Source organism: Notothenia coriiceps, unplaced genomic scaffold, assembly GCF_000735185.1.
Source record: "Notothenia coriiceps isolate Sejong01 unplaced genomic scaffold, NC01 NC01_scaffold00037244, whole genome shotgun sequence".
NCBI lineage: Eukaryota > Metazoa > Chordata > Actinopteri > Perciformes > Nototheniidae > Notothenia > Notothenia coriiceps.
The window spans coordinates 2,587,820-2,603,256 of NW_011369945.1; the positions used below are offsets into that span (position 1 = coordinate 2,587,820).

The following is a 15,437-nucleotide window of genomic DNA, read 5'->3' on the forward strand; positions in this document are numbered from 1 at the left end:
ATGCATTTTAGCCATGCCTCATTTGGCTCTATTTGCTCTATTCCAGCCCTGTTTTTACAAGGGCTGATTCTGTGGCAAATGAGCTGCGGCTGACCACGCCCCCCTGCAAAGGAGGGGGGCGGGGCATGAGCGTCATGTTACCATGCTGTTACCATGCCGTTACCATGCCGTTACCATGCTGTTACCATGCTGTTACACCGTGCTGTTACCATGCTGTTACACCATGCTGTTACCATGCTGTTACACCATGCTGTTACCATGCTGTTCACCATGCTGTTACCATCCTGTTACACCATGCTGTTACCATCCTGTTACCATGCTGTTACCATGCCACGGCAACCTCTCATTCCCTGATAGGTGGAGAGTTGCCCATATAGGCGGAGCTCCCCGTTTCTGACGTCAAACTATTTTCAAATCTGTATCAGTCTGTATCAGATCCGTTGGAGCCCCGTTTTTAGAGATTTTGGGTATGGAGGAAAAGAGAGAAGGTTGTGTTTTCTGACAGTTGGTGAGTTCCCTGGAACACCGGGGACACATATTCATGTATAAAAGATGTACAAAGGTGCATTTTGCATGATACTGTAGGTCCCATTTAAAGCTTTTGAAAAATATGGAGAATGTGAACAAATAAAACCCAATTGAAAAGTATTAAAGCCAGCCTGTATGGGGTTGGTTTTGAAGAAAAGTAAAAACAAAATGTAATACCATGGCAATGAATCAAAAGAGCATAATGACACAGTGTGCTGGTGGCTGTGTGACCGTGTTAGTGTCAGGTAATACTCATCCAGTCTATGTTGCTTCATCTTCAATAAAGCAATTATTGAATGACCAGAAAAACAGACCTGTATGATGTAATGCATTGAAATAACCCGCAATACACTGAATTAATAGTTTTTTTCCAAAACTACAATTATGTCTTGAATCGGTATTTATGACACATTTTGAGGTTATGTCTTGTAGTTTTATTGAACTTTGTTGACAGATGTTTCATGTCCTATCAAAGCCATAGCTTTATCTGTATAGCGGACTCGTGACACAGAGTTTACATTTCATGTCAGTTTATAACAAGATTAAAGAAAAGACATAGAAGATAGAAGACATGGCAGTCCTGGTTAAATAGCATAATTGCACATCTGTAAGTGTGTTGTTGAATGTCTGTGCGCAGGATAAATGTCAGTCCCTTCTGTTCCCCTCATTCAGCTGACAGACAATTATCCGCTCAGTGGTGCACACACAAGACTTCAGCCAGGAGTGGTAAAAACAAGAAACCTACAAGCTTCTGGATACGAGCCCACTTGCCTTTTATCTCACGTTAGGGATGTTTAATCCAGTATCAGATGTCAATGCCCAGTCCAGCTTTGCAAAATGGAATACTCCGCAAGGGGGCAAGATGTCCTGTTAAAATAGGTTCTTGCGCTGTTGTTTGAAGAACTTTCATTGTTTAGCCTTTGTGTTTTAACAGATGGTCTAGCCTCATTTAAAGTTGTTGGAAAAGAAGGACTCCACGGGACTCCAAAAGTCCTCCCTGGAACTCAATGCCACAGTCTTTTGCATGGTCAGCTTCAAGCTGTTGGCAGCACAACATGAGTTTAGATGGACCTCCTCCCTTATGGACATGGGGACTTTGTTATTGGAGGCCAACCACAGCGGTGTCCTGTGGTACAAAGTTTGACAGCCATGACGCAGTAGGTACACTCATTGGCAAAGAAGTGGCACACACCAGTGCTTAAAGTAAATTGGTAAACCATAGAAAGAGCAAGCATAAGAAATAGCTTTCTGTTTTTCATGGCGTCAGCTACCTATTACAAATTGAAGGGGGATTTTCAGCTTGTTTGTAGGGTACTCCTTGTATCCATCAAGCTAGAGGCTTCTCATACAAACAGAGCAGCAGCACAAAATGCAGACAAAAACTTCTCATGCAACTAGAATCTGATCATTTCCAGAATTGCTTGTTTGCTATCTATTTATTTCTTGCTATTTTGGAGGGACAAAAATAGGGTTATAAGGCTTAAAATGCTCAAGCAAGAAAAAGCTATAATTTGCATATAGTTTGGGTTGAGTTGAGCACAAAAGCCAAGAGGGCAGGAGAGTGAGGCAAAGCAAACCAAAATGTTTTCTGTGACACCAAAAATGTTTTTACTAAACACACAGCCTCAATTTATGAGATTTGCCCCTACAGCCATAAGTTCCAAAATATCATTGCATGCTACTTTGTGGGCCTCTTTTTTGCCCTTTGGATGTATTGAATTGGCAATGTGTCAATATAATTTGGGAAAACTTAACCCCTCTTCATCCTTTCTTATCTTTCTACAACTTGGCTGCCACTGCAGAGCTCACAGCAGCACATGAGAGAAGGGCTTTGGCACATGAACATGATATGCAGCAAAGATGCTCCAAACAATCTGTGGCAGCAATCTGTGAATATCACAACAGCACATAATATTGTCAATGTCTGAACTGTGATTATAAACTAATTCCAAACCCCTCGCTTATAAAAAAAATCCCTTTCCATATCAGAGCTGAACAGTGTGCTCGGCCTGCCTTGTTCTCGTCTGATGCATCTCACCACACTTCCCTGAGCACTGGCTTTAAATTCCCCCGCATTTATCAATCGCAATTCCACAGGCTAGGTTATGAATTAGTAAGGACCTCAGGCGGAAAACAACAACGTAATTAGGGAACTCCATCACAACTTTGGGCACACTGTAATAAAGTATTTGTTTCTTTCTGTATCCCTCTGAGACACACATGATCTGTGCACACGCTATTGGCCAAATAACAGAGGAGGAGTTTATGGACTCCACTGTATCAGAAAGTTAATATTGTTATTCAGCTTCATTTCTTGACATGTTTGGTATCTAGGGAGGCTATTTGCCAAAAATTGTTAAAAATGTTGGCAAAAGACTTGGGTCTTGAGTTGAACGACAATAGAAAACTAACAATCATCTTGTCTGAGATGGCTTGTCCTTTGAGGTTCCTCAGCCTTTGGTTCTTCATTGATTTCTGTTCGGTTTTACTCCCACCGAAAGGGTTGGACACACGGGGCGTGACCACTCAACTTTAGTTTCGGATTTATGTTTATTTCATGTGCTCTTCTCCATTCAAAGGCACATGAAATAAACATAAATCCGAAACTAAAGTTGAGTGGTCACGCCCCGTGTGTCCAACCCTTTCGGTGGGAGTAAAACCGANTACTGGCATATGATTCGATTGGCTGAGGCTTCCAAAGTTGAACATTGCTCAACTTTTGCAGCGGGCCGCGCAAGCAAAGCACCGCGTTGCTTCCCACAATGCAGTTCGGCGAAAAGTGACGTCACCCCATTCAAAGTGAATGGTGAAGCTTTCAACGCATGCCGCTGTGGGGACGGGCCGTAAGGCTGTGAAGAGCAATTACAATGACTTTCATTGGTGTGGATAGTTGTTGTGTATTAGCTCTGGGGAGCATGCATATGAGAGATGTTGCTAGAACAATTACGAACACACCTATGTGTACAATCTATGGAAATGGAGAACGTCATGATAATATGACAGACATCCCTTTATTAGTAGTGCTGGATATAGCTCTTGTATCATTTGAAAAGGAAATAAATACTAGGCTGTTTCATTTTACAAGTCCCAGAATTCCTACTGACATCAGGTTAGGGTTAGGTTATACATATTTTTACAATATTTGATGTACTAGTGACTTTGTGATCTACTTTGAAACACTGAGCTGTTTTACACTGGTCTCTCTTTACTTGAAGCACACAAATGATCACTTTGCCTGTGATATTGAAATGTCTTCTAGTTTTTTTGCAATGCCAGAGTCATGTAATTGTGCCCATCTGCTTGTTATGGCCTTTAGCGAAAGAAAACTTTTCTTGTTTGGCTAAATACATCTTTTATAATGTAGTTTTTATTCAACAGAAACAAACAGATTGGGTCCTGCACAATCACAACTTGAATGGATTAGTGTTGTCACTGTGATGGGATCTCATTTTTCCACCAGGTAAAGCAGCACAGTGGGTAGGGAGGTGGCATTTATTTTGTTTGTTACAAAAACAAACGCAGCGGGTGCTCGGGTGACCTTTGCTGTGAAAGAGGTGCTACGTCTCTCTGGTAGGGGGCAACCGGAACAATGACAAGAATGTATTGGTCTGCTTCTCTTTTTACCACCGACACCACCCACTGCTATCAGAAATCTCAATTATTATTATTTTTATGTTGTTCTTGTTTTGTTTCCAGGGCCAAAAACAGTAAATTGCCACAGCCTACATTGCATAATTCACCTCCAGAGGAGAGGCCACAGAGCTTCACGATCCTGCCCCATGGATGGAAAGTCTCTCAGTAATCTGGACACACTCGGGCTCGACAGATGGAGCATGTGATCTTATGGAGAACTGGCTGAAGGCCGTAGACTTTGGCTCTTCCTCCTGACTTCAACGACAACAACGTTTCCAAATATCCTTCGGCCCTGCTGGGCTAAATATGTTTGGCCTTGGTTAGTGTGAAACAGACCAAGAGTTAGCAACGCTGAAATCTGAGAATGACCTCACAGTTTGCCTCATGAGTTCAGCTCAAATGGGAACACAGAACTAAATGAATCCAAGGTCATTTTTTTTATTGTAGATAAGTGGACTTTTCGCCATAAATATGGATCCAGCGCTCCTCGTTTGTCTCATCGGTGTGTCATGCATCCTCTCTGTCCTTTTCCAGATTTGAGTGGGGATAGCCGTTGTTCTGACCACGATGCTAGACGGCTTTAGCGTGATTAGCGAAAGGATTCTCACTAAAATCAAGTAAAATAATCCTCATGTGAATTCTTTAAGGGTTTTAGAATATATTTGCACAAGTGTAAAGGGTTAGTGTAATGGCTACTTTAATTCAATTCAATTCAAATGTATTTATATATCATACCCAATATCACAAAACCCATTTGTCTCAGAGGGCTTCACAAATCAACAAACATATCTAAAAAGGATAAGATAAATGTGAAAATACTTTAGAATTGAAATAGCTTCTGGCTCTGCCACAAAGCAACAAACACTGCTGTAAACTTATCTGAACAAACAGGACGTATGTGTTGTTAGTCCTTCTCCTGACCTTAGTGACACAGTTATATTTGTCGAGTGGTGTGACTAGCTTGCTGAGAGGCAGGCTATTAGATGATTTGTCTCCTTGCCGACTCTGCCCCAGGTTTTGGAGAGGGTTAGCAGCTCTTTAAGGCAGTGTGACCATGCCTCCCACTCATTGCTGAGAGGAACGTTGAGATACCTACAGGCTTTACATTCAGAAATGTATTCAGTGATTTAGAAAAAGAATACTGACAGAACGTTCTGTATGAGTTCACAAAGAAGCTATTGAAGCAAAATGTACTGCTTGAGGAAATCTGTACCATGTCCACATTTACTTGATATTCCTCCACGAATACGGAGAGGAAAGCATGGAAAACAAGTCCGGTGATCTATTTTGTACATCTGATCTCATTTGTTTCTCTCCTGGGTTTATGAATGAAAAAAAGGTGAAATGTTTTTTGCCAGGATTATCTTTCCAAGTTCCTTAAAATTAAAAAAAGTAAAAAAAAGTTGTGTAAGGATAATGTTTCTATCTTACTTTTCCCCTTAATCTTCCAGGTGGATTTCATTTCTCCTTAAATTCTGAACACACGGTATATACAGTTTATCGTATTAGCACGAACACATGGGGTAGTGTTGCATTTCAGAGTCTTGAGACCAACATAATTATTGCAGAAACAAAACGTTAAAAAAAAATGATCCTGACCAAAAATTAAAATGTATCAACTTGCCAAAGCTATATTTTTCAATTTCAAATATATTGATTCTATATTAATGTTTCACAGATTAAAGAAACATTATGAAGATTATCCTGGCACAAAAAGAGAGGGAAAACAAAGCATTTTAGAAAAAGCTGAAAATAGATTTTTTTTCCGTCCCACTTGCCTCTCAGGGTTTCCGTACTTAACATGCTCGTGTACTGATAAATCACTCATCCACTTTGATATCACCTTGATACAATGATCAAAAGGTTTCACACAGGGAAATGTGCCACTTCAAAGCAGGCTAGTTAAACAGTTTAAACGCCCCAGTGTTCCTGCATGCTCGGTGTGGTAAACGATGTTCCAACAGGCCCTCCTGTGAAAACCCGTGAGACGTGAAGCTGTTTCAGGCTGCGCTGGAGATGGGCGTCGCCCTCAAACAGCTGTGCCCGAGCTCCAGATTCCCTTTGTGTCGCTGATGATACGCTGACAGCTGGCTACATTATCCTCCACATTTCGCACATGACTTCCCTCAAGGGGACTTAAAAAGAAAAAAAAAGTCACACTTCGAAAGAGCCCATCAGCTTTATTGCCGTGGTACGATGAAAACGTCCTCTCTTGAAATACTGTATGGCCCTCTTTCGCAGTCACCAAATCAAAGCCAATTAGGCGGGAAATGCGGCACTGCGTCGATGTTGGGAGTTCGGTTATGACTTTTGTTTAAGGACGATGGAGTGTTTGCATGCGTGTGTGCACTGACGGTATCCCCCCTGGGACTGTGAGGTACGGGGGCGATGTCCCCTGCGGACAGGATGAGGTCAGTAAAGCTGGAGCGTAACAGACAGTGACACGTTGGCCTCAGTCAGCACTCTCAGAGCTCTGATGGTGACACGCAGGCCGGCAGACATCACCATGACATGTCTCCTATACACACTCTCTGATCTCAACGTGACCCCCGGCCCTATTAGAGCGGCACAATGATTTTCCTTCTCTCGCTGAGGATCATGGGTTAGACAATCACCATGATCCTCTTCCTACCTTGTACAGGGTATATGCAGGAATCCTGAAGTCAAATGTAAAACCTTTCAAGACCCTTTCCACACATTTTAAGACCTCATGGCCACTTTGAGTTTTAACCGGTTACCTTGGCGACACACTTTACCTCACATTGACTATATACAGTATTGATTGTCCTTCCTCCTTATCTTACAACCATTTGGACGATAACTTGCATTTCCCCATAACGATGTTGCTTAGCAACCGGCGTAAATGGACCTTTGCACGCTATCAAGCAGAGAGCGTGCGATGTCCTGTTCAGATGACGTCAAATCCAACGGGATGCCATAAATAAACTACACAGAATCACACTACACACCTACGCAATGATTACATTCAGGCAGACTGTAGAATAGAACCTCTTTGGACAATTGATATACTTATTGAAAACAAGCTACAAAATGTAACACCTTGGAAAATGCCCTTTAATACTTTTTAATAGCCTTCATTTTCGCTAAATTGATTTATCAACTTTTAATACTTTTTATTTAAGACCCCGCGGAAACCCTGCTTGTATCAATACACTCCTGTACTGTAAGTACGTGTCTGTATCAAAACAATAGGATGTAATATGGATGTAGAGGCTGTGTGTTTAACATAGTGAGGCTGTTTTTAATTTGTGCAGCAGAGAGCTAATCCCTGGCAGACTCCATGTGATATTGGATTGCTCCAACTATCCTGACTTTGCTTAAAACATCAAGTTTTGTTGCAAAGCTGGAAAACAGTGGAATTCAGTGTCTACTTCTTGCTATTACGAAATGTAGAAATAGACTTTACTTGTCCATACAGACCAATTTGGTATACTTGGTCCGATCCCTCCGTCTTATCCCAGATTTTTTTTATGTACATTATTATTATTTATCTTATTTTACCAGTCAAATTATGATTACATGTGAAACCAATTGCTTCGGACAAAACCTACAAAAAAAACACAGAGCAAAATAACTGCTAAACCATCATCTTTCATGTGAGGTGGGGACTAGTCCCTCAGAAACTCATCGAGTCCCCGTATGATAATACAAGCTAATATACCAGGTCTTTGAAGCTATTGGGACCCTTTAATGAACATATTAGAAGGGAGAAGTGTCAGTCTGGATATTAAATGTATACGACTGTATTATGGTACTGTAGTGCATTGTGCTGAAATGTGCTAGGATTTCAACCCTTACTCGGTATTGGCTCCAGGGACACTATTTCTGATTCTCTATCCACTTTCAGTCATCATAAAGTCTGACCTGCAGGTGCACTTTTCTATGTGTGTTGTGATAAAGAGAGAAAATAAATACACATCTCTCTTAATCTAAATATAATTGTCGTGGGGCTCTTGTAAGTCTTTCATATGCAGTTCCAAATGGAAACATATGGCCTGAGTGTTTTGTTTACACTCAGTTTATCAAGGGCTGGAAAGGGACGCAGGGATGTAAACACTTTTAAACACAAGTGAAAACCACAGGGGCGACACTATCTATCTAAGTGAGCTGAGCGTGAGGCGTAGGGATACGTACTGAGCTGATACTCGAGGAGGTACCCGGTGAGAATCCCATTAGGCTCCGAGGGCGCGGCCCACGCCAGGGACGCGGTGTGCTTCTGAACATCCGTGACCCCGAAAACAGGATTTTTCTCCGGGACTGTGGGGGCGAAAGAAGGCGAAAGACAAACAGTGAGCCGTCGAACTCTGCAGCCCAGATCCCTTGGCTATTATTAGATTTTCCCTTCAGTAGTTGTGAATCAATACACTCCATGCGGTTTATTCCACAATCCTTACCTCCCTCTGGGGTTTTGAAGTTGTGGAGATGGCTGCCCGGGCCGTTGCCCCGCCCGTTGAAGGTCATGACGATGAGGCTGTATTCGGAGAAAGGCGTCAGTCCCGGCAACACGCCGTCGTTTCGGTCCCCTGGGAACACCAGCGTCTGTTTGTCTCCGTGTTTTTTCTTAAAGTCGGCCAGGCTTCGCATACGCCACCAGTTTACCTGGAAAGAGACGGACAGAGACGTGTGAGGGAATGCAAAATGAGTTGTTTTTCTCTCTCAGCTGGACGAGTAAAGGAGACAGAGAGGGGTGAGGGGAGCAAGCGTTTGGAGCGAGGTCAGGGCAGCTGCTTTTAAGCCGTGTCGAAAAGCAAAGGTCTGTTTTTGAGGTATTACCCTGTAGCCTCCCAGATGTCCGTGTAGCGTGTCCTTGTGTACACGCGTCCAGCTAACCTTGACCACCGAGCTGTTCATCACCTCCACGGATACATTCTTAGGTGCAGCAGAGGGAACTGTAGAAGACAACACACGTTATAGAATCTGCAGTCAAGGAAAAACAGAGCTTTGAGGAAACAGTTTTAGGTATTCACTACTGTCAATATAATGGATCATCTATTTACAAAAGCACCTGTTTGGGGTTCATATCAATGGGCTCTACAGACAGTCACACAAGCTAATACAACTATTGGTCTAAAGGGTGGGATACTGGTTGTAGAACCACGTTTGACATGAGGACACAATAAGGAGGAGTCATGACCTGATTTTACTTCCTTGGGGCAAGTCCAGAAGAAAGCTGAACACAGGAAATACAGTAAGTCTCTGTAATATTTTCTTTCCCCGAGTCCATTTGAGTTAAGCAGAAGAATAAGCCAAGACATTTAAAACCATATTTTTCTGTATAAAATCATATAAAGTACGGTTTTTAAAACTAGGACAGAGCCACATTCAGAACTACAATCACATCACCGTTTGGTTTTATCCACCAGGATCTTCTCCAACTGAAAAAAGCAACACAATATGGCCTTACAACAGCCTTAAAGAGGCCCTATTGTGCTAGGGTGTTATATACTGTAGGGCAGGGGTTCCCAAAGTGGGGGTCGCGAGATGATTACAAAATTAAAATGGAAAATTAAAATTAAAAAAATTGTTTTATCTTTTTTATAATTATTTTTTAAAAATTATTATTAATAATCACGTTTGCATAGACATTTTCAGGGGCGGACTAGTGAGACAATAATGACACTCCCGCGAGAGTGCGGAAAACTGAAATTAATTCACTAGCACCCACCCCCCCCGGGTCGCCAGTCTCTGGCACTGTTATTTTGGGGGTCGCGGGCTGAAAAGTTTGGGAACCCCTGCTTTAGGGTTTCGTGCATGTAAATGGTCTGCAAAGGCCAAATTCCCAAAGTTCCCTCAAGAGAGAGTTTTTCTCGGGGAAGTCAATTCTCTTTCTGATGCCAGTTGTAGCTACATTACGCTAAATGCCATTTTATACTATGTTTCTAGGTGAACAAAGCTCACGACTCACAGTCCTCTCCTGAGTATCCGGACACTATCTTCGGCTCGGGGGCCCGGCCCTGATTGTTCCTGGCTTGGATCTTGATCTCGTAGGGCACGAAGGTGGGGGTGTTCGTCACCACAAACGAGTGTCTCTTCACCGTGTGTTTCTGCCAGTCCTCCTCCACCCCTTGTCTCTTGTAGAAAACCTCGTACTCCAAACCCGGACCGTTGTGCTGAATGGGTAGCAAGGGCTGAGGGGAGAAAAGGTACGAGAAATAAAGCAATGGTGTGAAGTGCTTTATAGAGACTTTCAGTTACAGATGCTCCTTCTATGTCCTCCAGGGGATTGGATCTAGCCCAGTGAACTGAAAGCAGAGTTTTATCCCATTATCTAATAAAACAATGGAACAGCTGACCTGGTCTAGCAGAATGGCTTTTCTTTGATACGTAGATGAAAAGATTGATCTCCTCACAGAAGTGGAGAATAGAATGGGACGCCATTATTCACAAAAGCATATCATTAACAGTGGGAGAGCTCATGAATGCAGGATTCGGGGACTACTTTACCCCGACAGGGCAACCAGATGATAAGTCGGAGGAGTGATTCATCTTTTTTCAATAATGTTGAATATATTACTGTACTTGTTAAAAGAAAATAAACCCTTTTCATAGCTCCCTTTCTCTTTCTAATAAAAGAAAATGGAGTTGATTTCAATGGAAAGTGATTCCAGAAAATGTCTTTTCTCAAGATCTCAATCGCAGAAAGAAAAATCAAAAGAGGGCCATTTCTAATAAATGAAATTATGAAATGAGGAATTGGTAATTGCTCATGAAACATTGATACAACTTCATCTTTGTTCAAAACTTCAAAAGCCGTATCAGATTTGAATTATACACTGCTTAAAGGTAGCTGACATAACAGAATTGTCAGTAAGAGAATAATAAAAGACCAGAGTCCTTTTCTTACCTCCCAGTTGATATCCATTTCATGTGGCAAATGACCTTCGATTTTGACATTTTCAGGGTTCTTGTCGGGAGCTGCAGAACAAAAGGAGTATGGATTTTGTCGCTTTTGTTAATGGAAGAAATCTTGGGTGAAATGTGCGCACGAGAGAGGAGAGTTTCAACGAGGGTGGAATCAATTATGGAGCAGGTCTGAGTCCTTTGAAGAGTTCACAGGGGCGCAGCTCGAGTGGCCTGAAGGACCTTATCAAAAAGTATGACAAATAATGAAAGCCTCGGTGAAAGACTGTGGTCCAAGATTCAGAATTGGCTGAAGCCACACAATATTGATTTTACATTTACCTCTCCCAAAATTGTTCTTGATGAAACTAGTCCAGAGATAATAAATACAAACGTATCTGGGTAAAACTCAAGGAGTGATCTGAATTCACTGGTTGTTTTTTTGTTGAGCTTTCAACCTAGTTATCTGAAGTGTTGAAGCGATCCTATTGACTGTTTTCATTTTTTAGTCTAATGATTTTTATTACTGTTATTTTATAATTGTATTAGGGCTGCAACAAACGAGTAATTTGATAATCGATGAATCGACTATTCGGACTATTATGCCTTGCACAAAAAAAAAAAGTTTTAGGCATGTGCAAACTAACAATGAAGACAATAAAGATGAATACTTGATTCAAAAATACATATATTATTAAATTAACTAAACTAATTGTGAACAAAATTAACATTGCTTTTTATTTAAATTAAATAAATAATGTTTCACATCAAAAGAAACAACAATATGTTAACAATTCGTATTAAACAATCTGATGACAGAACTGTAAACAGAATAGCTGAAACTTTAACAAAATAAAAGTAACTCAGTTACCTCTAATCATTAACCCATGTTTTGTATAATGGAGTTAACTCCTTGTGTTGCTGCTAGCATAACACCTGACGTGGAAACGTTCCTCGTGGATGGGGCTATAGAGCTACTAGAAAGACAGTCGAAGCCGGTGCATTCCTCCGTCTGAATGTGGTGCACTTTTGCTAAATGTTTAGACGAATTGCTCGTGTTACCGCCCTTACATGCTAAACTCTCTTGGCAAGGAGCATTGACCACCTCAAGACGGGTAACATTTAACCACACCTCGGAGCGCTTCTCTCCGCCATCCCCGCCGTGTGTTGCTGCATGTAGCAGCTGCATGTGTGTAAACTGACCCGCCCCCTCGCACACAGACGAGAGAGAGATCTCGTCTGGATTGGAAAGATCGAAAATACACCAGACGCATTCTTTTGTCTTTTTGCATATTAGAAACGAGTTGGCGAATCTAAGACTGCGATATAATGTTTTTGTAGCAATAATACATGACATATATTTTTTAAATGTCTCCAGTACCGATAAAAAGACCGATAACGTTGGAGCTTAACGGCGCGTAAAACACACGCGATGACGTCACCAACGAATCCACGACTGAATTAGTTGGCAACTAATTTGGTCATCGATTTTAATCGATTAGTTGTTGCACCCCTAAATTGTATTAAAAAATAGATAATAAAAACAATGAGAGCCTCAGACCTGTGGCCTGGGTTTTGTATCTCTCCGTGGGCTCGCTGGGACGCCCCCTCCCCATATCGTTGACTCCGGACACCCTGAAGCGATAGTCGACGTGCCCTTGGAGTTTGGCCACGGCAGAGTTGTGGTTCCCAGGTATCCGGAGCAGCTCCTTCCAGCTTCCGGGCTCCCACTGGCTCTCCTCGTACTCGATGATAAACTCTGTTGACAGGCAGAAAGACAATCAGCGTGCTCCCTCACTGCCATGCCAGAGGACTGCTTATCTAACCACCAGCTGTGCAGGAGGAATCCTCAAACCTCTGCTCTGGGCCTGTGTATACCGAGGGGAGACTAATCACAACTCACGCTCGGATGAATCAATAATAGACTCATATTGTACAAGATGGTATCAAAAAAAATCTATTAGCGAGCTGAATGATGCCCAAAAACTGTGTTGTGTCAGATTAAAGGGATAGTTCAGGTGTTTTGAAGTGGAAATGTATAAAGTACATATCCATTGTCCGAGCAGTACCAACAGGAGATGGTGGTTGGCACATTTTGAGAAGCAGACAGGAGTACTAGCTGTGGACAGCAGCAGCAAAACATGTTTAGTAACCTTAGAAATCTGGATATTTTCAGTGCTTTCCCTTGCTGTCATTCAGCCGTTATCGACCGGGAGCTGAAGCTGTTATCTATGCTTTCTCCAAAGCAAACAGACCCAATTTTTTAAAAGCTGTAATTTGTGCCTTGCAGGAACACAGGGGGTCTGGTGTTGATTGGTTAAGATCGTGTTATTCCAGAATCACAATAATCACACCATAACAGAAACATACTAGAATGTGAACAACAATTGCAGCAGTAGAAGAGCAACAACTGCTCTGTGTTCATCGACGTAGAATTAGTGTTTTTGTCCAGAGTTTGGTGGCTTTGAAGAGCGCTTAAATAACAGCTTCTGATTCCTGTCGGAAATGTGATGTATCCGTTTCTGGGTAAACTAAAGCGGTGATAATGTTCTAAACTAAGCGTACATTACACGCCATTTTGCTCACACTTTCAACCAAAGCAGATGACTTACACTTTGATACCTTAGACGTGCCAACTTGAGCAATTTGGTGTTAAGTATCTTACCCAAGGACATTGAATGCAGGGGCTTGGGATCAAACCAGTGACATCACGTTGGCTGGGGACCGAATCGCCCAATCTTCTAATTGGCAGATGCCTATTTAACCTAATCCAAACTTCAACAGAACGTTTTGGGCGGGGCCTTTTTTTACTTTTAGCTAAAATACATTTTGCTGCTGTCCCTTTTCCACTGCAGTAAATGCCTTCTGGGAACCTTCCACATTGACTATGGATAAGTCCCTTATACAACCCCACTTCAAAACATTTCGAAACATTTCAGTGAGAAGGCACTATATTCAGTGGACTGTATGTATGACACCTTTACCTGTGGTGGAGCTGTTGTGATCGTCCCCGGGGATCCATTTCAGTTTCACACTCCTGCTCTTGTGGTCCGACAGTACCAAGTACTCAGGAGCATCGGGGACATCTAAAAACAATCACAACAACACGGCGTTAAGAAATCACAAACACATTTCTGCAGCTAAAGAAAACGTGGTAACAAATGTTCAATCGACTCGGAGCCAGAGGATGTGGAACGAGCTGCATCGCTGCCGCTGGTTCTTCCGGACATTACAATGTCAAATATATCTCAAAAGGGCGATTGTCAGACAGCGGGCTAATAAAGCCACGGTGTGCATGTTCATGCTCCGCTTTGGCTTCCTGACATATCGATCCTTTTATGAATGTCTCATACATAAATGTAGCACCGTGGGTCTGTGATTCCGTGGCCCCGGAGCACAGATATTGTTCTTATGTGAGCTCACCTAACACCATGAGCAGCGCTGAGGCGGTGTCTCGGTCCACCGGGGTCCTGGCCACGCAGGTGAAGAGACCCTGGTCCCTGTGGCTCACATTGGTGATCTGAAGGACTCCATTCTCCACAAAGTATCTGTGGAAGGAATGATAGAGACAGGATATTAAAACAAGCTGGGATTAAACACACAGTGTGGAGTTAATTTTGGTTGTTTATTCATTTATTTTCTATTTATTTATTTAAATCATGAAGCATTAATATACTGGTTTAGTTGTGCAGATTGTCATGCAAAATAGGTTTCAGTTGGGAGGGAACCTTGGTTCCAATATTTTGTTTCCCTTGGGACTCATTTGATGAGGGACCGTCAGCCATCTTAAAAAGGGCCACTGAAATGTTTGTCAGTCATGTTTTGATCAGCCACAGGGCACACGGGCAGCCGGTGAGTTTGGTTTAAATATGTGTTTATGATGATAGACTTTTGTTGTATATGCTTTTAATTTGTTTATAATTCTCTTAGGTTGATAACCTAACTTAAAATGGATTTGTAAGAAGAAAAAGCTAACTTTGTATGGAGGAAGTCAACTTTGAAACTAACTTCAAGAATAAAATCCTAAACTAAGGCTGAGTGGTCACGCCCCGTGTTGTCCAACCCTTTCGGTGGGAGTAAAACCGAACACACAGTATGCGATTTTCTGACACAAAGGGTCCCGTAAACATCAAATGATAAAAGGAGGAGTTTTCAGGCATTCTGAAGTAGAGTGGGCTTATGGGAGTTGTTGTCTTGAAGGTGGGGTAGGTAATTTTGGAGAAACCAGCTTGAGTGCGCTAGAATTTGAAAATACACTGCCACTTCCTTACAGAGCCCCTCCTCCAACACACACATGACCAATGAGGGCACGAGATAGAAGGCTGACAGGCAGGTAGGCCATCCAGTCATTTTAGCCGGGCCGGCTCAGATGATTGGTCGTGCTTCTTACAGCGCCACGGCTTCAACAGATGACA

At 42.2% G+C, this 15,437-nt stretch overlaps 1 protein-coding gene across 1 annotated transcript in view; it reads right to left on the bottom strand.

The window, feature by feature from the left end:
* Positions 1-8,272: 8,272 nt before the first annotated feature.
* Positions 8,273-15,437, bottom strand: part of LOC104965185 (neural cell adhesion molecule L1-like protein) — a 7,416-nt gene continuing 251 nt past the window's right edge. Inside the window, exons 2-9 of the mRNA XM_010794144.1 lie at positions 14,446-14,570; positions 14,007-14,108; positions 12,584-12,781; positions 11,027-11,097; positions 10,088-10,310; positions 8,956-9,071; positions 8,577-8,781; positions 8,273-8,439 (exon numbers count right to left, since the gene is read on the bottom strand). Of these exons, the coding sequence (XP_010792446.1) occupies positions 8,273-8,439; positions 8,577-8,781; positions 8,956-9,071; positions 10,088-10,310; positions 11,027-11,097; positions 12,584-12,781; positions 14,007-14,108; positions 14,446-14,570 (1,207 nt within the window). The remainder of the gene's footprint in view (positions 8,440-8,576; positions 8,782-8,955; positions 9,072-10,087; positions 10,311-11,026; positions 11,098-12,583; positions 12,782-14,006; positions 14,109-14,445; positions 14,571-15,437) is intronic.